The sequence below is a fragment of the Cololabis saira genome, chromosome 6 (genome assembly GCF_033807715.1).
Source record: "Cololabis saira isolate AMF1-May2022 chromosome 6, fColSai1.1, whole genome shotgun sequence".
In the NCBI taxonomy this organism is placed as follows: domain Eukaryota; kingdom Metazoa; phylum Chordata; class Actinopteri; order Beloniformes; family Belonidae; genus Cololabis; species Cololabis saira.
In genome coordinates, this window is record NC_084592.1 from 41,774,842 (window position 1) to 41,798,285 (window position 23,444).

General features: G+C 40.1%; 2 protein-coding genes and 1 non-coding gene across 4 annotated transcripts in view; 1 reads left to right on the forward strand and 2 right to left on the reverse strand.

Moving 5' to 3' along the window:
* The first annotated feature begins 3,396 nt into the window (after positions 1–3,396).
* On the forward strand, positions 3,397–3,470 carry trnan-guu (transfer RNA asparagine (anticodon GUU)). The gene has a single exon. It is a non-coding gene; the product is annotated as a tRNA-Asn (tRNA).
* A 6,516-nt stretch (positions 3,471–9,986) lies between these two features.
* On the reverse strand, positions 9,987–10,693 carry LOC133446557 (uncharacterized). Its single transcript, XM_061724606.1, has 2 exons — positions 10,645–10,693; positions 9,987–10,534 (listed from the first exon to the last, which is right to left on the reverse strand). The coding sequence occupies exon 2, from the start codon at positions 10,503–10,505 to the stop codon at positions 10,017–10,019; it is 489 nt and encodes a 162-aa protein (XP_061580590.1). The 5' UTR covers positions 10,506–10,534; positions 10,645–10,693; the 3' UTR covers positions 9,987–10,016.
* Positions 10,694–15,289: 4,596 nt separating this feature from the next.
* kpna3 (karyopherin alpha 3 (importin alpha 4)) overlaps positions 15,290–23,444 on the reverse strand; it is a 38,083-nt gene continuing 29,928 nt past the window's right edge. The window contains exons 11-17 of one of the 2 annotated variants that reach the window (XR_009782814.1): positions 22,678–22,809; positions 22,466–22,594; positions 21,213–21,317; positions 20,438–20,509; positions 18,804–19,000; positions 18,630–18,724; positions 15,290–17,571 (exon numbers count right to left, since the gene is read on the reverse strand). Coding sequence is in view for 1 of the 2 variants with exons in the window: in XM_061724160.1 (XP_061580144.1) it covers positions 17,473–17,571; positions 18,630–18,724; positions 18,804–18,966; positions 20,438–20,509; positions 21,213–21,317; positions 22,466–22,594; positions 22,678–22,809 (795 nt within the window). In the remaining variant the exon portion in view is untranslated. The remainder of the gene's footprint in view (positions 17,572–18,629; positions 18,725–18,803; positions 19,001–20,437; positions 20,510–21,212; positions 21,318–22,465; positions 22,595–22,677; positions 22,810–23,444) is intronic. The other variant, XM_061724160.1, reaches the window with a different exon arrangement.

Genomic DNA, 23,444 nt, shown 5'->3' on the forward strand with positions numbered 1-23,444 from the left:
TCTAGGAGCAAACCGGCCACTAGGGGGCCGTCCCAATTTGTTTGCGGTGGTTTTGAAAACCTTATGTCCACAACTAACACCATGCCAAATATCAAAAACTTGTCACCAAGTGCACGATTTTCATGATTTTTGACATATTCCCTCCCAGCTATAAAGGGGGTGTGAAACAGACACACAGACACGATGCTTGTTAATCAGCGTCCAGTTCTGTATTGCTTATATTTCTTAAACATCAAACATTGTCTAACGGCAAATCTCTTTTAACACACCCCACACACACACCCCCCCCACACACACACACACACACACACACACACACACACACACACACACACACACACACACACACACACATACACACACACACACACACACACACACACACACACACACACACACACACACACACACACACACACACACACACAAGGGTTGCCACCTTTCAGAAATAGAAATAAAGGACGCCCTGATTTCAGCAGCGCAGGAGCCAAAAAAAAAGCCCCAAAACTTCTAAACTGAATAAAAATGTGTTTATTTTATATGAAAAAACAAAATGCTTTGATTTAAAGTTTAAAGTGCTTTAATAGCATTGAACTTGAATGACTGTACAGACAGACAACCATACTAGCAACTGAAATATCCTCCTATGCTACGTATGTCCACATCAGCCAAGATGTATAATATATACAGGTGAAGAATATGGTGTAAAAGTTAATTTATTTCAATAATTCAACTAGAATATGGTGTAAAAGTTAATTTATTTCAATAATTCAACTAGAATATGGTGTAAAAGTTAATTTATTTCAATAATTCAACTAGAATATGGTGTAAAAGTTAATTTATTTCAATAATTCAACTAGAATATGGTGTAAAAGTTAACTTATTTCAATAATTCAACTAAAATATGGTGTAAAAGTTAATTTATTTCAATAATTCAACTAGAATATGGTGTAAAGGTTAATTTATTTCAATAATTCAACTAGAATATGGTGTAAAAGTTAATTTATTTCAATAATTCAACTAGAATATGGTGTAAAAGTTAATTTTTTTCAATAATTCAACTAGAATATGGCGTAAAAGTTAATTTATTTCAATAATTCAACTAGAATATGGTGTAAAAGTTAATGAAAATACGGTACAAATCGTGTCCCGTATTAATTCAATACGGGACGCAACATTTTTTTCTCAAATAAAGGACAATTCCGGGACGGGTGGCAACCCTAACACACACACACACACACACACACACACACACACACACACACACACACACACACACACACACACACACACACACACACACACACACACACACACACACACACACACACACACACACACACACACACACACACACACACACACACACACACACACACACACACACACACACACACACACACACACAGACGCGATCCTCGTTAATCAGCGTCCACTTCTGTATTGGCTGAATAACGGACACTTAACGGTAAGTGCAGGTGTAGTGGGTCTGGAATAGCCACTAGTTATAGTTAATCACATTAACAGACACCCCCTCTTTTTCATTTTAACTTGTATTTCTTTATTTATTAACTTTTATTTGAATCCGAATGAATGAAAAACATTACCATTTCGCGCCAGTAGATGGTGCTTTAACACCAGTGGATCCAGGAAAGTAGTTTCTGCTCTCTACTGCGCATGTGCAGAGAATAAACCTGCTGAGCAGCAGTAATATGAGCTAATAACGGTCGTGTTTGTGTTTGGATCCACAGGTATGTAAAATGTATTAATTTGTACATTTGTGTTGGGTTAAATTGTGTAACAACATATAATGAAGATACGAAGTTAAGCTAAGCATGGTAGAATGCTGAAATATATACTTTATCGTCGAAGTTTATGTCGGCCCCGTCCACGGAGGTCGGTTGAGCCAGAGTGAATGTGTACGTGTGTGTGAACAGTTCCGACTATAACCGTTAATGAGAGTGGTTGTTTGTTAAGACTTTTCTGGAAGTAATTGGTACGTTATTTACAGTGTTCTGTATTCTGAAATATGAAACCTTATTTACAGTGTTCTGTATTCTGAAATATGAATATTGTGCAGAGAATAAACCTGCTGAGCAGCAGTAATATGCGCTAATAACGGTCGTGTTTGTGTTTGGATCCACAGTTGCCGTTGTTAGCCACCCCGTAGCTCAGCCGCTCAGTGCCCGCCGCCTGAGTGGCTCATACTGCCGGACCAGAGACCCCTAGCTCTGGCGCCGGTAATACAGGCACAACCAATCAGAACCCAAAACAACGGTTAGACATTCCTTAAAGGTATTGTGACATCATTTTTAACATGCTTTTAACACTATTACAAGTCTTGGCCAACATCCCTCAAATGTGTCTAAAAGAGTGTAACAAGAAAAACTTCACTCTAGTACTCTTTTCCTGGCTTTTTATTACAGTGTTTTTTTGCGCCGTGAAAAATGCTTCCTTTCCCCCCTTTCCTGTCAATCATTGCTCCGCTCCTCCTCCAAACCTCCTCCTCCTCCAGCCATACGCTCACAGCGGCGTCGGAGCGACAGGCGAAGCATGCACGGAAAAGCAGCAGGGCGAACCACAGCAAACAATCATAAAAATAAAGGCATGTAAATAAAGTGTCCCCTTATCTTAAGTCCAGTCAGTGGCCGCGGGTCTTCTTAGCAGTTTTCCTCCGCTGATGAAAACAGAAGAGGCTGTAAACAGCTCCGTGTTAAGCCTGATTTATGGTTCCGCGTTAAATCGACGCAGAGCATACGCCGTAGGGTTCAGCGTACGGTGCGCGTCGCCGCGTAACCCTTCGCCGTAGGTTCTGCGTCGGTGTAACGCGGAACCATAAATCAGCCTTTATGGTGCGCTGGAGAGGAGAGGAGGCAGGGAGCTGGGTGGAGGGGGCGGTGATTTAGCGGATCGTTACGTAACGGCCCGCCAGCAAACCAGGTGCGCCGTTTTTGCACAGTTATGCGGAAAATCCCAGAAAGCACACAATACACTGAATGTTAAAAGTTCGTTGTTTTTTGGGTGTAATTGATGTCAAGACACCCAACAAAACACAAAAAATCAAGAAAAATGTGTTTTTCATGTCACAATCCCTTTAACAAACGATCAACAAAACGACGGTTAAACATTATTTACAAAGTGATGGATTACGATTTTAGTTCGTTTTTTTCCTGCTACATCATGAATCCAAGGGCCTTTGCCAGTCAGAACTAATAGGCATTTTATCACTATTACACAAACCTGCTGCAACCCTTGGCCAAGCAAGCAGTAAAAAAATTAAAAAAAATAAATAAAATATCATATATAAATGATCATTTAGTTGTTTTTTTATTTGTATTTTTCTTTATAAATGTGTTTATTAATTTTCTTTGTGTACAACTCCTGTCGCTGTGTCCAGTCTCTGTGGCGCAATTGGTTAGCGCGTTCGGCTGTTAACCGAAAGGTTGGTGGTTCAAGCCCACCCAGGGACGTGCATTGATTTGGGCCTTTGTCAACCTTGAGAACAACACTAGGCTCTTGGATATTGGCCTTTTTGAACTCTCCTAACTAGGGATGGGCGGTATGGACTAAAAAATGTATCACGATCATTTCTGGCATTTATCCCGATAACGATAAAAATGACGATAAAAAAAATACCAATTCAACTCCATCTTTTTAACTATAAATCTATCACCACATTCAGTCTTTGGAGCCAAAACACTGCTATAAAAGATACTAAATACTACTAATCATCAATGGGAATTTTTCTTTCTTTCTTTCTTTCTTTCTTTCTTTCTTTCTTTCTTTCTTTCTTTCTTTCTTTCTTTCTTTCTTTCTTTCTTTCAGACTCATCTTTCTTTCTTTCTTTCTTTCTTTCAGACTCATATCTTTCTTTCTTTCTTTCTTTCTTTCAGACTCATATCTTTCTTTCTTTCTTTCAGACTCTTATCTTTCTTTCTTTCTTTCAGACTCTTATCTTTCTTTCTTTCTTTCAGGCTCATTTCCTTCCTTCCTTCCTTCCTTCCTTCCTTCCTTCCTTCCTTCCTTCCTTCCTTCCTTCCTTCCTTCCTTCCTTCCTTCCTTCCTTCCTTCCTTCCTTCCTTCCTTCCTTCCTTCCTTCCTTCCTTCCTTCCTTCCTTCCTTCCTTCCTTCCTTCCTTCCTTCCTTCCTTCCTTCCTTTCATTCTTTCTCCCTTCCTTCCTTCCTTCCTTCCTTCCTTCTTCTCTTCCTCCTTCCTTCCTTCCTTCTGCTCTCTCCTTCCTTCTTCCCTTCCTCTTTCCTTCCTTCCTTCCTTCCTTCCTTCCTTCCTTCCTTCCTTCTGCTCTCTCCTTCCTTCCTTCCTTCCTTCCTTCCTTCTGCTCTCTCCTTCCTTCTTCCCTTCCTCTTTCCTTCCTTCCTTCTGCTCTCTCCTTCCTTCCTTCCTTCCTTCCTTCCTTCCTTCCTTCCTTCCTTCCTTCCTTCCTTCCTTCCTTCCTTCCTTCCTTCCTTCCTTCCTTCCTTCCTTCCTTCCTTCCTTCCTTCCTTCCTTCCTTCCTTCTGCTCTCTCCTTCCTTCTTCCCTCCCTTCCTTCCTTCCTTCCTTCCTTCTTCCCTTCCTCTTTCCTTCCTTCCTTCCTTCCTTCTGCTCTCTCCTTCCTTCCTTCCTTCCTTCCTTCCTTCCTTCCTTCCTTCCTTCCTTCCTTCCTTCCTTCCTTCCTTCCTTCCTTCCTTCCTTCCTTCCTTCCTTCCTTCCTTCCTTCCTTCCTTCCTTCCTTCCTTCCTTCCTTCCTTCCTTCCTTCCTCAAAAACGTCATCAACAGGAATTTATCGTTTTTACCGTGAGATGACAAATTCTTACTGTGGGGAATTTTTTTGACGGTTTATCGTGAACGGTAAAATATCACCCATTCCTACTCCTAACTCATAGAGTCTCAGAAAATCAATCATCGTGCAATATGCTGTAACAACGCACCTCCCAATAATCTAATCATATCTACCTTATTCTGCTGCACCTCTCACTTTTTAAAAATGTTATATTTGTTATTAAGAGCTATCATTACCACGTCTACCTCAGTACTGCTGCACCTTTCACTTTTTTTAATTGTATATATGTTAATAAGTGGCACATTGTTTATTTACTGTACATTTGTTATTTACTATTGCTACTTTTTAAATCTGGGTACAGTGAGCGAAATAACCGGAGTTAAATTCATTGTTGGGCAATGCTCAAACTTGGCCAATAAAGCTGATTCTGATTCTGTCACAGCAGCAGTAGCAGCACCGCTCCGCTCTCTCCCATTTATCATGGCCGAAACAAGATGACATTATATAATACTATTATATACGAATATTATAATATTAATATTATATACTGTATTTTCTGGACTATAAGCCGCTACTTTTTTCATAGGTTTTCAACCATGCAGTTTATACAAAGGTGCGGCTTTTCTGTGGATTTTTCTTCCACCACTCGGGGCGCTCTAACCTGAATTAGAATCAACACTAAGACAAAATAAATGCAAAGAAGAATACGCTACTTCTTCTTTAGCAGATAGAAGTAGGTAGAAGCAGATTTCAAACAGATAAATAGATAAATAAATACTGGTTATTTTCTCTTGGTTCTGTCCAGTTTTAATCAGCAAAGTTGCTGCCGTGTTAAAAGACACTGTTAGGAAAGGATCTATTTAGGTACAAACATGTACATCATTTACAGTTCAAAACCCTTCTGTACATGTAGTAAATATCTAATCTAACAACATAAATATTTGCGGTTTGCATATCTTTTTTTTTAAATAGAGCGGATGCAGCTTATATGCAGGTGCGGCTTGTATATCTTTTTTTTATTATTTTTTAAAAAATAGAGTGGATGCGGCTTATAGTCCAGAAAATATGGTAATAATATTATTATACTTATGATATATACGTATCTGCGCAGCACTTAGCAACCAAACACCGCTGCATTGCATTGTAGGAAGTTTCTGCTCAGTTAGTGTCCATCAATCCATACTAATATATTTCTCCAGAATGAGTATGGATAGCACATACTATTGAGTACGTACTAAAGTTTCGGACGCACTAAAAAAAATCTTACATACTGTTTTTGCTACTCATTAGGGTGGAAGTCTGGGATTTCGGACGCAGCTACAGTGTCATAAACCAGTGGGGGGACATTTTTCAGAGATAGTTAAAACAAACGTCCCCAGCCATCTTTGACAGTTTTAGTCCATCGTAAGTGCCAGCTGCAGCAGCTTTGTACAGCTTTATGTAAATAAATGCGATAGGATATTTGAGTTTTCTTAAGCTGTAAGCCATGATCAGCAATATGAAAATAATAAAAGGCTTGCAATATTTCAGTTGATTTGTAATGAATCCAGAATGTATGACATTTTTTTTATTACAGAAAATAAAGGACTTTATCACAATATTCTAATTTTCTGAGACAGTCCTGTATTTTTCCTGAAGATACGCGTCATCAATGACCAGAAATGCATTTATAGATTTGTGTAATCTTTTATCCATGTGAAATCAATTTATGTTGTGGGTTGTTTTTTTTTAAGTTTGGTCTCACACAGACCACATTTTCTGCTCATTTGTTCTCATTTCCTTTTTGCCGTTTGCATTTTCTGCCCTGATGGTTTTCCTGGTCTACCTTCGTCTTCTCCAACTTCCTCATTTTTGTTTATGCTCCTGATTTTAGACAAATATTTATACTAACTTTTAGAAGTGCAAATGATTAGGTGGTTCAATCATTTTGTTTCTTAGTTAAGCTGGAAAAAGAAATTCAGATCTTAAAATAGCTTGTCATAACTTTCTTCAAAAATCAAATACAGGACTGTCTCAGAAAATTAGAATATTGTGATAAAGTCCTTTATTTTCTGTAATGCAAAAATGTCATACATTCTGGATTCATTACAAATCAACTGAAATATTGCAAGCCTTTTATTATTTTAATATTGCTGATCATGGCTCAAAATATCTCAAAAAAAGAAATCTCAAAAAATTAGAATATTCTGGGAATCTTAATCTTAAACTGTAAGCCATAATCAGCAATATTAAAATAATAAGCCCCTTTCACACAGAGATTCCGCAATATTGGTGTAAAGAAGTCCTGCCAATACGCCGCCTTTGTTGGTTCACACAGAACCATACAACGCCGGCATAACGCCGCTCCCGTCTGTAAATTCACACAGCATGCCGGCGTTCCGCAATCAGAGGCGTGACGACAGTGTCAGCGTCTAGTGTGACGTATAACACGCGCGTCGGGCAGCGACCTTAAATACAAAGAAGAAGAAGAGTATTATTTTCAAAACAACAATGGCGGGTAATGTGAGTGCGGAGGTGCTTTTGCTAACCGTGTACATTTTCACCACCATTCAAGCGCAAGCAAAGTTGCTGTCCGTTTTATTCAATATGCTGATGCATACTATGGCGGCTTCGTCTGAGCAACGTGTTTCTGGGATCAGAAACACTTTGGAGGAGAAACTGAAGAGAAGCAGGGAGCGGTTCGAGGCAGAAAGGCGCACGGACCTCAGTCGCCGTAGACGGAGACGTTTGGTTCTTCTCACTCAATTCGCGCTGGTCTCTGAAAGAAGAATGTGGAGGAGAGAGAGACCACAAGGGCCCGTGTTCTGGTCTAATGTCCTCAATAATTTTGATGACGAAGATTGGCGGAGTCATTTTCGTATGTCGCGGAACACATTTGATTTTGTGTTGGGACTCGTTGAGCCACACCTGAGGCGCAAGAAAACAAACTGGCGACAGCCTCTAGAACCTCGGCTTCGACTAGCCGTTGCTTTGTGGTGATATGCTACCCCATGTGAATATCGGTCTATCAGCTGTATTTTTGGTGTCGGTGTCTCCACTGTTTGTGGGTTGGTACGCCAAGTTACCGCAGCATTGAAGACGGAGCCCTTTTTAAACGATTTGTTGACCTGCCGAGTGGTGCACGTCTTCAGGAGACAATGGACGGATTTGCCGAACGGGGATATCCAATGTGTGCTGGTGCCATCGATGGCACACATATTCCCATCATCGCACCCCATGACGACGCACCAGCCTACTACAATCGGAAGGGGTGGCACTCCATTGTTCTCCAGGCTGTTGTTGACCATAACTGCTGGTAAGGATCAAGGCCTACATTGCAATTATTTGTTTTTCAAAATCCCCTCCAGACATGTTTTAAGATGTCTACTCTACTTTGCATAATAATTTGTGTCCGACAAGGTTTTTCCTACCAAAACAGTAAATTTGTTTTGTTAAACTCCAAAAAATCACAGCTACTCCTTCTCCCTCATTAAAAATTGAGCACAGATATACTTTGTCTTTTCAGCGGATCAATCTGAAACAGTCTAAACTCTGCACATATATCAAGAAGCACAGTGAAGCTCATATGTGCAACTGGAGGAACAAGAAAACCATATTTTAGTGTGGAGGGGGACTTGAACTATTATGTGTTTCATATGTTGATCTAAACACCATCTTTTTGTTGTTTCAGCTTCACAGACGTGTATGTGGGTTGGCCTGGCCGCACACATGATGCTTGAGTTTTAGCCAACTCGCCCATCTACAGAAAAGCCGAAGAGCAAGGCGGGTACCTCTTCCCACGAGAAGTAAGTGTATATATCCCATTTGACAAGTATATCTGTCGAGCACTCAAGTTTATGTGTCAGATGTAATTATATAAAATACAATCACGGTGATATACCCTATATAGTGTGTATATGACGTGTGTTTTATTTATATTTATATATATATATAAATATATATATATAACACACGTCATATACACACTATATAGGATATATATAAAACACACGTCATATACACACTATATAGGGTATATATATACTTTTTGCCAGTATGGACATGAAGTAGGTCTTAAATTGCATTCATAATGTTCTCAAACAGTTCTTAAGTCTTACATTTAACTTGTTGAAACCTGCAGAACTGATCAGAACTGTTAGTGAACTCAAAGGTTGCAGAAAGTACTTATACATCCTCATTGCTCTGCCCACAGAAATCCATAACTGTCGACGGAGTGGAAATCCCTGTGCACATAATCGGCGACCCAGCTTACCCCCTCAGAAAGTGGCTGATGAAAGGGTTCACCAACCACCAAACACTTGATCGGCGGCAGCGAGGCTTTAACTATCACTTGAGCTCGGCAAGGATGGTGGTAGAAAATGCCTTTGGTCGCCTGAAAGGTCGCTGGAGGTGCCTGGCCAAGCGAAACGATGTTGCCACTGCTTTTATGTCGGACATTGTGGTTGCCTGTTGTGTTCTACACAACATATGTGAGATTAACAAAGAACACTTTTTGCAAGAATGGAACACTGAGCGACCTGATCTCCCTGAGCCTGATCGGGTTGCTTATCAGGGTGCACAAGCTCACGGCCACCAGGCTATCCGTGACTCAATTATGTCAATTTTGTAAGTTATGTTATCATACTTGTGGTGTGATAATTGCCGATACAAGAAATCACATTCTTACAGATGGAAATGATGCCTGTTGACAATAAAACTATTTGTTGTGGCTTAATAGTGTGCAGACCTCACTCCTTTGTACCCTGAAATTGAATATTGTTTGCCTTGCACCTGAAAGATTTGCCTGGATGTGCACACACAGCATTTAAAAAAATAATGGATCATAGAATGAAATATGCATATTTTGTGTGTTCAACTGCTGTGTAAGGTAGGACAACATCAAAACACCCATTTTCTCTTAAGTCAGAAATAATGTCTTTGCAAATTGAAGGTGTTCCTTTACAAAAAAAGGCATGGTTTGCATAAAATTATTTGCTTGCTGTTATTTCTAAGCTAACACTTAAGCAAAGGTGCATTGCTGTACAAAAAGTGTGGGAGTTCAGATCTGAGAAACAAAACAGAAACTGAAGGGATTAGGTAAAGTAGCTTTATTATGTGTAACTTAGTGCAAAGTAAACATAAAAGGGCAACAATATAAAATGGCAACAATATGAAAGGGCAAATATCTAGAAAGGAACATTTGTGCAAAAACAGCAGTGCAAAATTACAAGGCACAACAGGGTGTGTGTGCATAACTCAGTCCAGCTGCTGGATGATGAAGGAGGAGGAGGAAGGTGGGTCAAAAGACTCGTATGACTCAGAATGGTGGCGAGTGTTACTGTACTGGGGTGGCGGCGGAGAATAATAATTCCTTTGGGCGGGATACCGGTGCTGTTGGGCTGGAGCAGGGTGCTGAGGGGCTGGAGCAAGGTGCTGAGGGGCTGGAGCAAGGTGCTGAGGGGCTGGAGCAGGCATTCGCGAAATGAGGTCCCGCAGAAGTGAGGCCTGTGTCTGCATTTCACGAGTGATGTCTCTGAACATGTTGCTGAACAAAGCAACATGGTCTGCCCGCTCCCGTGTGTCGGCCTCTCGTGCCTCTCTCTCCGCCTCCTGCGCCTCTCTCCTCAGCTGTTCTTCATGGGCCCTTTGCCTGTCCATCCTTACGCGATCCCGCTCCTCATCCTCTCGGTCCATGGCCAACAGCAGCTCCTTTATCTCGCTAGTCACCACCTGGGCCTTTGTCATTCTCCACCTTTTCTTCGGCGGCAGGTTTTCTATAGAACAATAGAGCACAAGCGACATTAGCGAGACGGTCCTTCATGGTCAAACACATTAAAAACATATGGAAAAAACACATCAATCACGAACAAAAATAAGTTTTTACCTGATTGGTCGTGAGGCACAGTTTCCAAGCCGCTGCAGTCTCCGGTGTCTGTAACGTTACTGCTGCCCGGGGGAGAAGCAGGAGACGCAGAACCGGTCTCGGCGGTCGTCCATGTTGCTCAGTAGAGCAACAGGATTTGCGGAGTGGCTAGTCCCCCAAATTGACTGGCACAGGTCAAAAAATGGCCAATCCAGTCGCCCTCTGCCACTCCTGCCGTTATGGTCATTGACCTGATGAAACTTCTTTCGAAGGCTTTTAAGTTTGCTAATAACCTGTGCCTTGTCCCGGTCAAAGCCGCGCTCCTGGAGCTCTTTCGCCAGCTTCTCCAGCAACGGTCCGTCTTTTACCGTCCCCGATATGTGTCGGTTTATTTCGTCCTCTGCGCGGAGGGTAAGGAGCTCCCGCACCTCTTTGTCTCCCCAATTTGCACACATTTTCTATTTCTTCCTTCGCTCAGGTAAACAGGTAAACTAGCAACCGTTCTTCTTCTGCAACTTTTTAAATCCCCCGGTGGCGGGTCGCCCACATAATACGTCATCAAACGTCACACCCCTGGCCCCGGCATGCCGGCTGTGTCATTCACACAGACCCCGTTTCGTCTCTGTGACGGCTCTGTGACTACCTCCGCTGCCGGCTTATTGGTGGGGCCACTTGGCCCCCCCCATTCCGCCTCCGTGACTTTCACACAGAACAGCGAGGCGGCTTAAAGGCGCAACGTTCCCGCCTCGAACTGGCTGTGTGAAAGGGCCTAGTAATGGCTTGCAATTTTTCTGTTGATTTGTAATGAATCCAGAATGTATTTTTTTTTTTTTTTTTAAATTGCATTACAGAAAATAAAGAACTTTATCACAATATTCTAATTTTCTGAGACAGTTCTGTAAGATGCAAGACTGATACATGTTTAGAAACTTAAACAGGCCGGCAGTAATTCAGTGGAGAGATTTTCTGGCTCACAATGAGCCGTACTGGAATAAATAGTTTTGTGCTGCATTTTTCAAATTCAAAACCAAATCCGGCCTAATTTGGGTTCACCGTTGTCGTTAAAAGTAGATAATCTCTGTGTAATGTGACCTTTCCAAACATCCACCAAGTCAACGTCTGGATGTGGCAGTTCTGCAGCAGGCAGTGTCAGAAGTCTTCAGATTCCACCTCTAAATAAGACTGAACTAACTGTTTAGTAATCCAACTTGATGTTAAGAGTCACAGGGGAAATAAAAAAAGGGAAATGACACAGAGCTACAATAGCCGACACATCTTACTTTCAATTTGCATGTTGCTGAAAATAGACTCTGACGCAGCCAAATGTCTACCAAACACTAATTTAGGAGGCAGTAAACATGGGGATGTGGATCTGGCACCACCAGGATCCACGTGGAGGCGTTATTTTCTCTTCATTTCAGACAGCAAACCTCCGCTCATCTGCAGCTTCATCGCTGCAGCTGCTGGAGAAGGGAGGCCTCGGCACAAAGCTGCTGGGATCGGGCCCAAAACCAGGTTTGCATAAGTCTAGAATGAAATGCGAGTCAGATCTTAATGTTACAATTGATGAACAGTTCTGGGCAGATTTATGTCGAAACAGCTTGTCAACTATTATCAATGCCCGGTATAGACTGATTAACTATAATATTCTATATCAATTATACCGTACCCCAGAAAATTACACTCATTCAAATTTGACCTGTCAGAGATGTGCTTCAGCACATGCTGAATGTATCTATATTAGTTATAACTGGGGGAAGATTTTTTTTTTCATTATGCACTTCGAGAAAAAAGTCGAAATGTCGAGAAAAAAGTCAAAATTTCAAGAAAAAAGTCGAAATGTTGAGAAGAAAGTCGAAATGTCAAGATTAATGTTGAAGTACAATCTTGAGAAAAAAGTCGAAATGTTGAGAAAAAAGTCGAAATGTCGAGAAAAAAGTTGAAATGTCGAGAAAAAAGTTGAAATGTCAAGATCAAAAAGGAAAGGAAAAAGGAAGAAAAAAAGAAGAAAAAAAGAAGAAAAAAAAGAAAAAAAGGAGAAAAAAGGAAAAAAGAGAAAAAAGGGGAAAAAAAAAAAAAAAAAAAAGGTCAAACATTTTTGAAAAAGCTCCAGAAGCCACTAGGGCGGCGCTAAATCAATTAACCCCAGAAAACCCCAGAAAAATTACACTCATTCAAATCTGACCTGTCACAGATTTGCTTCAGATGTGACACTGAAGTTGGTTCCTCTCTGGATTGTACCTGGCACTGTACCAAAGTGAGTCCTTTTGGGCATGATATCTGCTCCACTTTAACCAGGATCACAGGAGTTAGTGTTCCACTGGACCCTGAATTGGGTTTATTGGGGAACTTCACATGTATTCGTGGTTCTATAAACAGTGCACAATTCAAATTCATGGAAGTTGCTCTGTGAGGCCAAGAAGTGCATTGCAGTGTCATGGAAATCTGATTCCCCTCTATTTATCGACGGATGTTCTTTTGAGATGAATAATTGCATCCCCCTGGAAAAAAAACACATAGTGTCTCAGAAAACGATATAACACCTTTTTGAAAATTTGGCAGTCTTATCTAGACCAGGGGTCGGCAACCTAAAATGTTGAAAGAGCCATATTGGACCAAAAACACAAAAAACAAATATGTCTGGAGCCGCAAAAAATGAAAAGTCTTGTATAAGCCTTAGAATGAAGGCAACACATGCTGCATGTTTCTATATTAGTTAGAACTGGGGGAAGATTTTTTTTTTCATTATGCACATGTCGAAATGTCGAGAAAAAAGTCGAAATGTCAAGATTAATGTTGAAGTACAATCTGGAGAAAAAAGTCGAAATGTTGAGAAAAAAGTCGAAATGTCGAGATTAAAAAGGAAAGAAAAAAGGAAGAAAAAAAGGAAAAAAAGAAGAAAAAAGAAAAAAGGGGAAAAAAAGAAAAAAAATAGAAAAAAAGAAAAAAAAAGGTCAAATATTTTTGAAAAAGCTCCAGGAGCCACTAGGGCAGCGCTAAAAGAGAGCCACGGGTTGCCGACCCCCGGTATAGACCAGGGGTCGGCAACCCAAAAGAGCCATATTGGACCAAAAACACAAAAAACAAATATGTCTGGAGCCGCAAAAAATGAAAAGTCTTGTATAAGCCTTAGAATGAAGGCAACACATGCTGCATGTATCTATATTAGTTAGAACTGGGGGAAGATTTTTTTTTTCCATTATGCACTTCGAGAAAAAAGTCGAAATGTCAAGAAAAAAGTCGAAATGTCAAGATTAATGTTGAAGTACATTCTTGAGAAAAAAGTTGAAATGTCGAGAAAAAAGTCGAAATGTTGAGAAAAAAGTCGAAATGTCGAGATTAAAGAGGAAAGGAAAAAGGAAAAAAAAGAGAAAAAAGGAAAAAGAACAAAGAAAAAAAGGAGAAAAAAAGGAAAAAATAGAAAAAAAGAAAGAAAAAAAAGGTCAAACATTTTTGAAAAAGCTCCAGGAGCCACTAGGGCGGCGCTAAAGAGCTGCATGCGACTCTAGAGCCACGGGTTGCCAACCCCTGTTCTAGACCAGGGGTCGGCAACCCAAAAGGTTGAAAGAGCCTTATTGAAATGTTGAGAAAGAAGTTGAAATGTTGAGAAAAAGTCGAAAAATCGAGAAAAAAATCAAAATGTCGAGAAAAAAGTCGAAATGTCACGATTAATGTTGAAGTACAATCCTGAGAAAAAAGTCGAAATGTTGAGAAAAAAGTTGAAATTTCGAGAAAAAAGTCGAAATGTCAAGATTAATGTTGAAGTAAAATCTTGAGAAAAAAGTCGAAATGTCGAGAAAAAACTCGAAATGTTAAGAAAGAAGTTGAAATGTTGAGAAAAAAGTTGAAAAAGCGAGAAAAAAAAACAAAATGTCGAGAAAAAAGTTAAAATTTCGAGAAAAAAGTCAAAATTTTCAAGAAAAAAGTCGAAATGTCGAGATTAAAAAGGAAAGGACAAAGTAAGAAAAAAAGAAAAAAAAGAAAAAAACGAAAGAAAAAGGAAAAAAAAGGCCAAACATTTTTTAAAAAGCTCCAGGAGCCACTAGGGCAGCGCTATAAAACCGCATGCAACTCCAGAGCCACGGGTTGCCGACCCCCGATCTAGACCATATCGATACTTCTCTTACACCAAGTACTTAATGTAGTTGTTTGTATTGACTTTCCACACTGACTTTTTTGGGGGGGGAGGGGTTATATTATGTATATACTGTTGGTATGTTTGTATACATTGCAAAACTGAAAATTAAAAAAAGAAAAAAGCTGCTGGGATGAACTTCAAACAGCTACGGCAGGAAATAAAAACAACACTTGCAACCACGAAGGATCTGACGGCTAAACCGCAAGTTTATTTTGATTAGAGTCAGAAACACAGATGATGTCCTGAGGGCGAGATGAGAGCGAGATACCGAGATCCTTCCACTGAGGTCGTGGCGATGGTGGGTTTAGTGTCGAGGAAGGGGAGTCATGAGTGGGAGGAAACGGTGCCTTACAATCGAGCAGAGGAGACGGAGGAGAGCAGCACGGACCGTCGTCATGGCAACAACAGGGAGACGACTTAACTACCGCAGCCACATCCCCTCCCCGTTTAAACGTCTTCTGTTGCTCGGGAAAAAAAGTTCTACTCAATAAAACTTTTCAGTTCAAAATGAAAAACAAAAAGGCACAATGATTTTCAACTCAATCTCGTCTTTAATATGCACAAGAGTTGAAAGCATCAATGAGCCACCTTAAAGAGAAGAATTCAATCTAAAATTTATAAAAAGATATAAACAATCAGAGGCCAAAACGCTGTCTGTTGCTTCTCTCCTATTATTTTTTTTTATTTAAAACAACTTTTAATTAGCAAGTAAAAATCTTGCAGCAAACATAAGCTTGTATCCAGATCAAGATACAAGGCAACAAAATTGTGGATCTTTAAAGTGGCTCGGTCTATTCCGCTAGTTCACGACTGTACACCCTCTACGCTTTCCTTCAGTGATAAACAGCTAGTTCCCAAAACAAACCTGTGCTGATCAAAGCATCTCCACCCAACATTTAAAGCCCCAGTGTGCAGGGGTTTGGATTAAAGTTTGACGCCTTTGACCCGAAAACCAGCGGAAACGTGAGATTTTCCGTCTCAATTTATCAGCATGTCATCACCATATATATATATATATATATATATATATATATATATATATATATATGCAAGTCAGAAAATAAAAATAAAACAAAGAAATATTGTTAAAACAAACGTTCCCCAGCCATCTTTGACAGTTTTAGTCCATCCAATGACTGTCAGCTGTAGCAGCTTTGTACAGGCTTTATGTAAATATAGTCATATATTCACTAGACAGCAAGGAGATACACATTTATTTTTTTGTGTGTGTTTGTTTTTTTTTTTAATTATTCAAATTGAGTGATGACATGTGGACTCCTCGTCAAAGGTAATTAGGTAAAGACTAGGACCTCCGGTCTAGTCCTCTGTGAGCGTAGGTCCCTTCCTGCAGGCCGACATAATTACGCCCCTCACACGTTTGTGCATAAGACTGAAGACAAAAAAGAAAAAAAAAAAAGCAGCTCCACAGACTCAACCAGAAGAAGTGGAAGCATGAACTTAAAATCTGAAGTGGGGAAGGAAAAAAGGAAAAAGAAAAACAAAAAACAAAAAAAAAAAACCTCGGGGGTCAGATGAGCAACTCAGGACGATTTTAGCTTGAAGGTTTTTCTTGTTAAACGCTCCTTTTTTCCAGGTTTCACATTACAGGGGAGTCCCGAGTGAACAGTTGGCAAAGAAGTCGCAGGTCGTTAGCGAGCGCATGCTTGCAGAAATGGATATCCTGCTGGGGGAAACGAACGCTACAGCTGATGTGTTCCTCATCCAGAAGGTGCCGTCTCCCGTCAAAGGTATTTACATCCACCAAAACAAAAAAACAAAAAAAAAAAACGTCGCTGCTCCTCTGGGTTTAGAAGCAGGCAGTTATAGCAGGTCTTGTGTGTTTAAAAAGAAAAAAAATAATAAAATATGGCATTTTCTTCACATTTTTGATGATCTTTTTCTTTTTTAAACAAACAGTTTCAGTAATTCAACGTAGGTCACATTAAAAGCAGTGACGTAATCGAGTCTGGAGTCCAGTCTGGAGTCGGTGGGTTTTTGCCGTAGAGCCCTTTCACCCCTCCGCCTGCCCCGTGACTCTCCGGGGAGGCGGGGAGGGTCCCCGGTTAATCCTGGTTTAGCTCTGGATTAACTCTTTAAACTGGGAGAGAGAGAGGGGGGCTGGCCGAGAGTGTTGGTGTGCATACTTGTGTGTGTGTGTGTGTGTGTGTGTGTGTGTAGGTGAAGTTACACCAGGACGATCCAGGGGAGGGAAAAGCACAAAAATAAACCACAAACAAACAGCAGTATTTCCTCCCGATAAGTGAATGGCAGCTCTGAACAGAAGTAAGCAGCCGCTTCTAAGTGTCAAAGAGTGTGTGTGTCAATATGATATATGTGTGTGTGTGGCGCTGGGGTGCAACGTGATTGTGTCTGAAAATGTGCTTTTTTGTCTTTGTGAAGACTGGACACAACCAGATCTCGCCCAGAAGGCTGTTTTGTTCCTTCCGGTTTTACCTGTTTGGGTTTAGAGACGCGGGCCGAGGGGCCGGCGTTTCTCCCCAGGAAGCAGTGTTGCTGTGTTCTGTAAGTGATAAATTTAATAGCGAAACAAAGAGGACACCACCCCCCAGTGTGAGAGAATCCTTCAGTGATGGCGTCCAGGAGGACGTGATGCTGGAAGGCCGTTTGGTACCAGGTTGCCAGATTGGTTGGTGGAGATGGATGATAACGGAGAAACCCGAGCAACTGGCGGAGCCCGACACCCCGGGCGGCTAAAAGTTGAACTCCTTGGTTTGCATGTTGGACGCTGGATCGAAGTTGTAGGTTCCTCCTTGAGTGGTTTCGGGGAGCAGGCTGGGATCTTCGTCGATCTGCGGAAAGAACACAGGTTTGTGAGGTCGAGGCGGCCGGAGTAGAGCCCTGGGGCCAGATTCACAAAACTGACGGTTAAGACGCAAACTACCTGTATAAATGTTGTTTGTTGGAGCGTGCAATGTAATGACATATTTTAAGAAGTTCTTAAGTAGGAAAAATAAGAAATTCGTAAGAGATGACAGTTTTTAAGACGGTTCTTAAGAAAATATTGAGGAATTGCACTTAAGAACTTTCTTATGAACTTCTTAATTTTAGATCTTAAGACATTTCTTAAGATCGTTCTTAAGAAAATATTGGTGAATCTGGCCCCAGATTGTTTTCTTCATACTGCTCCTGCTGAACTTCTGACCAATAGAGGGAATGCTCATGACGTCACAGATGCGACCTCACAGCGGTTTTCGCCCACTGAGTGTCAGAAAGACTGAGTGGCAGCGTAAACTTTCATTTTGAGCAACTGGAAAACATCTAAAATGGGAAAGAGCTGTTGTGCGATCGACTGTACTCATAGATTTAGCAAGAAATCGGAGTTATCGTTTTACAGACTGCCGAAAAATAAGCTTAATAAGCTGGATTCCAGGCACAGAAACGTGGATTTGTGGTTCCCATTTTGTATCAGGTAATGTTGGATTTTTGGGTAGCTAACGTTAAAAGGTTAAATCATAAAGTTCGGTGTCCTCATCACTTTAATTTCTACAACAAATCCTGCCTTGAAGTAGAACCAAGTGTCAAGACTTTTGTTTGCCTTTAAGCTTTGCTTCGTGTATTTCCCCGGAATAGAAATTAAGTACATATAAATATCAGGAAACTGGATTCGTGGTCAAATATTAATGTCGGTCCATGTATTTCGCGGCCATCCGTTTTTTGTTTTGAAATGACAAAATAAAAATAGAGAAATAAACCAAAATAATCGGTTCCCCATCTTTTGTTTTGATAATAAAAAACGGAAAACGGATCGTTATCCGTTATCCGATTTCATTGATGTGTTTGAAAATCGAAATTGGGAATTAAAACAGCGAGTGGAAAACTCTTTTGAAACGTTTGATGACCAACTCACATCATCTCCTGAAAAGTACTGGTCGATTATCTCGAAGGCCAGCTTGTATATATCTTCATTCTCGTGTTGCTGCAAATTTTCAATCTTCTCCAAACCTTTAAAGAAATGATAACATTCAAAAACAAGAAAAGCCTTTTCTGTTAAATCCTGAGGGAGAATGTGGGGGATCCCGACCTCCGCACTCCTCTATGATCTCGGCGATGGTGCTGGCCTCGTCGCCGGCCATGATGAGGATGTTCTTCAGGCCGTCCAGCACCACCTGCACCACCTGGGAGTCCTTCACTGACAGCAGGTAACAGAACGGAGGGATGACATTCTGCGTCACTAAGAACTCCACCTACACAAACCCACACATACACACCACATTCATACTTGATTACAACACAGGAACAAGGTTACCATGGTGGAAAACATCCCTGCAAATCACACACTTGTCAGGAAATTAGTCACTTCAAAAACAGACTTTTACGAATAAAAGACAAGAATATATCTTTATGACCGACCATAGAACACGTCGGCCTAAGCATATTTTTACATTTCTGCATGTTATACTGCCATTTTATGGAGTATCTTTATTTGCTATGCATCAAAACAACCCATATAAACCAATCTTTAATAATCTGTGTTACAAGTCCATACTAACTAAATAAATTGCTAAGAAGTGCAAATAACTACCAAAAAAATTTAAATCGTTTTTTAATTTTAGACATATTTTTTCTTTTTTTTTGTCTGCATAGGCTATATATTAATGGTTAATACCAAGTTGGTAAAAACCTAATGCATATATATATATATATATATATATGTGCATTATATATATATATAATATATATTTATTTTATTAATAATAAATAAATATATATATATATATATATATATATTTATTATATATATATATATATATATATATATATATATATATATATATACATACATATATACGCACATACATACATACACATCTAATACAGAAATCCCATAACTAGATCCCTCAAAACTGTCAATGGAAAAAAGTAAGCCTTTTAAACCACATGAAATTTATTTGGAATTAATTCATACTTTAGTTTTTGAAATAAAGTCATTTTATATATCGCGTCTTCATCATGGTGTGTGTGTCGCTGAGTAATCTTTCGTGAAAATTTCTGATAAAAAGCACGATCAAGAGCGCAAATAATAATAATAATAATAATAATAATAATAATAATAAACTTTATTTATACAGCACCTGTCTTAACAAAGTTACAAAGTGCTTCCCAAGAACAATAAAATATGTCAAGATAAAAATACAGTGCATAGTGGATAAGAACATAAGACAGCAATAACCAAGTCTAAAATTAATAACAATATTCACACCACAATAAAAGCTTTTCTAAAAAGAAATGTTTTTTTTTGGCGGAAAGTGGCATGAAAAAATACAACCTGATGAAAACGTGATGTATGTGTCAACGTACGTCAACGTAGGACGAGCTGTGAACACGTACCGGATCTATAAATAACCCGCAATGTCATTTATGAATATTTCCGCAAGTTTACTGGATTATTATGTGAAATTTCCAAACAATTTATGGATTAAAACTCTGGGGAACACTAAATGCAGGATATGCAAGTGAAACTCTTCCTGTTTAACCTGCAGAAAGAATTATTGCTCTGTTTTATTTGGTTGTAATTGTACATAGTTTTGAAAATCAATATGCAAACGGGAGCGCCAGCGCTCCGGCCGGTCTTAAAGGGTTAAATAACTGGTTCTGAGATACAAAAAAAAAAAGCTCCTCCTTCCTCATCACAGCAAATGCATGAAAGCGGCTCACCTGGTCTTTCCTCCCGCTGATGGTGAGGTTGCTGATGGCCCAAGCCGCCTCTTTCTGAGTGCCGAAGTCGCCCTGCGGAGAGTCAGCTGTCAGAGAGACGTTCTAGACTAGACTACTCTTTATTTCAATTCAATTCCCAAATTCATCACTTTAATACAAGGTCTGCAAACAATCTCCATCCCACCTTCTTCAGGACTACTCATTCCCAATTTTCAGTTAGGTTCAGAGGTTCCTCTTTATTGGAACACCTCACCACTCAATATTAGAAAATGCTCGAGCACAAATAATTTCAAAAAACAAATCACAACTTTTTTGCCAACCCCAGTTTAGCAAAACTTAACAACTAATTTCCAGAACTTCTCTGCACATCCTCATCAGATTCCTGTTTTTCTAGTAATTTAGCTTAGTGGTCCTATGTTTTACATATCTCTGTAGATATTGTTTGTTTCATTATAGGAGGAACCACTCGACAAGCCCTTATGAGTTTTTTTGGTTCCTCCTGCACATTTTTTCTGTTACATTGTATTTCTTTTTTTGTTGTTTCCTTTTTTTTCTACATACTGTTTGTCTGAATTTTTGGCAGTTGTATATTTTTTTTATGTGCAAATAAATAAACTAAACTAAACTAAACTAAACTAAGACTATCTAGACTCCACCGAGCCCCGACCCGGGTTTCATCTGCTTCTCATGTTGCTACAGAACCACCAACTAAAACTGTAGGACAGATAAATACAGAGCTCAGGGAGGATGAGGGCCCTCGTAACGATGCACAGACCTTGGCCAGCTGGTGGATGATCATGGGAATCAGCCCGGCGTCGATCACGGCCTGGACCTGCTGCTGGTTCCCAGCCGTGATGTTGGACAGGAACCAGACGGCTTCCTGCAAATCAGACCCATTACAGACGGTTAGAACTGATTTAATGTTTTGGTGCATCTAACACAGATTATGTGCAAAATCAACAATAACATGCTGCCAGACTGTATTCAAAATATGATCAATTTAAGACAAAGCCATTCCAACCTCAGAGGGGAGAGCAGATACAGGAAATCAAAAGTCAGAACCAACACCAGGCTGAGATGCTACAGTGGCAGCGGTGGATTTATGGAATAAATTGGAGAGGGATTTGAAATCATGTAGAACCTTAACCTTATTTAAAAAAAGATTGAAAAGAAGGATGATTTCTCTATATCAAATTAATGAGCGGTGATGCTTGCTATGTTGAGTTGGGTATTCATTTAATTGGTGATTTGATTTGATTATTTAAGGATGAAGGAAACATGTAGACACCTTTATTTATTTTTTTATTTCTTGAGGAATCTTTGTTATCCCCATGGAGGCAATTTGTTTTATTGGCAGTCTTATCTCTTACTTCTTGCTTTTATTTCATTACTTTAAATAATCTTTTTGAGGATAGGCAATGAATAACCTTTTTCGGTCTAGATGGTATTTGTATATTGGAAACTTTTTTGTAATGTTTTCTTTGAACAGTGTATTCGTTTCCTTGTTGTCATTTTTATTCTTTTTTTTTTGTGACGTTATGACCGAAATAAACTAAACTAAACATGCGTGTCTGTATTTAATTACAGTTTTGTGTTTATAACGGCCTTGTTTGGATAAATATATGAATAATATTTGCATATCGTTGTGATTGATTAAGCATCAGGTCCATTTCAGTGATGCTGATATACGGTGTAATCTGATTACTATAATGGTAAATAATGTAATTTCAAGTCGGTAATTGTATCTTTAATATTTAAAATTCAGGTTTCATCTCCAATTTAAATCAGTAACATTTACTATTCATGACTTTTCTGAGGTGAGGGGGGTGTTGGAGCTGGTTATTCTGCTAGTGGACTTTGGGACTAGTTAGTAGTCGCGTCAATCCTTAAAAGCACTGGAGTCAATCCTCCAATAGTGTAGAAATAGCGGTAGTTCATCACTTATTTGTTTTCATACAAACTTCCTCCGACTCTGTGCCGAGTTCAGACCAACATAAAACACCAGCCAGAGGCCGAGGGGGCCGGTACCTTGTTGATCTTCTCTTTCGGGTGCGAGAGCAGGTTGGGGAAGTGGGAGAGGACGTCGCAGTTCAGAACCACCTGCGTCTGCTCGTCTGTTCCCGTCACGATGTTCCCGACAGCCCTCAGAGCCGCCGTCTGAGCGAGAGAAGACGGGTTTAAACTGATCCGTGGATTCATCACGGAGGCTGGAAATATAAAAGAACAAGAGCGGTTTTTACCTGAACTTTGACCTCCTGGTGGCTGAGCAGAGGCACCAGAAACGGGACGACTCCAGAGTCGATGACCATCTGGATCTGCTCGTTGCCTCCGTCCGTCAGGTAGGACAGAGCCCAGACCGTGTCCACTAGGATCTAAACACAGACACGCGGCGTTACAACCGTGACCTTCCCTCTGCAGTCCCAGCTAGAGCTTCTTCATCCCGCCGAATTTCTGACCATTACAACCCGCAACGTGTGTGTTACACTCCCACCCGCAAAAAACTGAGAATTCATGCCCACAACGTCCTACATAGTCCACGGGCCAGAGCCCAAAATTTCACTTGTCAGCACCACTCAAGGTGACCAAACTTACTTATGATTTTTGAAAATATCCATTTCTATAGATGATATTTTGGTATGATAACCTTCCTGAGTGGCAGCTGGATCAGAGTTATCAGCTCATGAAGTTACCCAGCCCCTTCAGAAAATGACATTTCAGATGCTGCTGCATATCCTGGTTTAGACTCATGTACAGGATATCTGTCAATGTTTCACAATATTGTCTTTGGTATCATTTTAAAGGGGACCTTTTAAGCATTCATTCAAGCTAAGATGTGAATCTTTCTGACCAACATAGAGGTCACTGCAGCTCTTTAAACTATAAACAACACACATTTTTACACAATTTTCGCCTAAATGGTATGCTATCTTTTAGCCCTGTGTCAACTAGGAACAACAGAGACACAAAATACAAAAACTGGAATACTCACAGGACCATAAGGATTCAG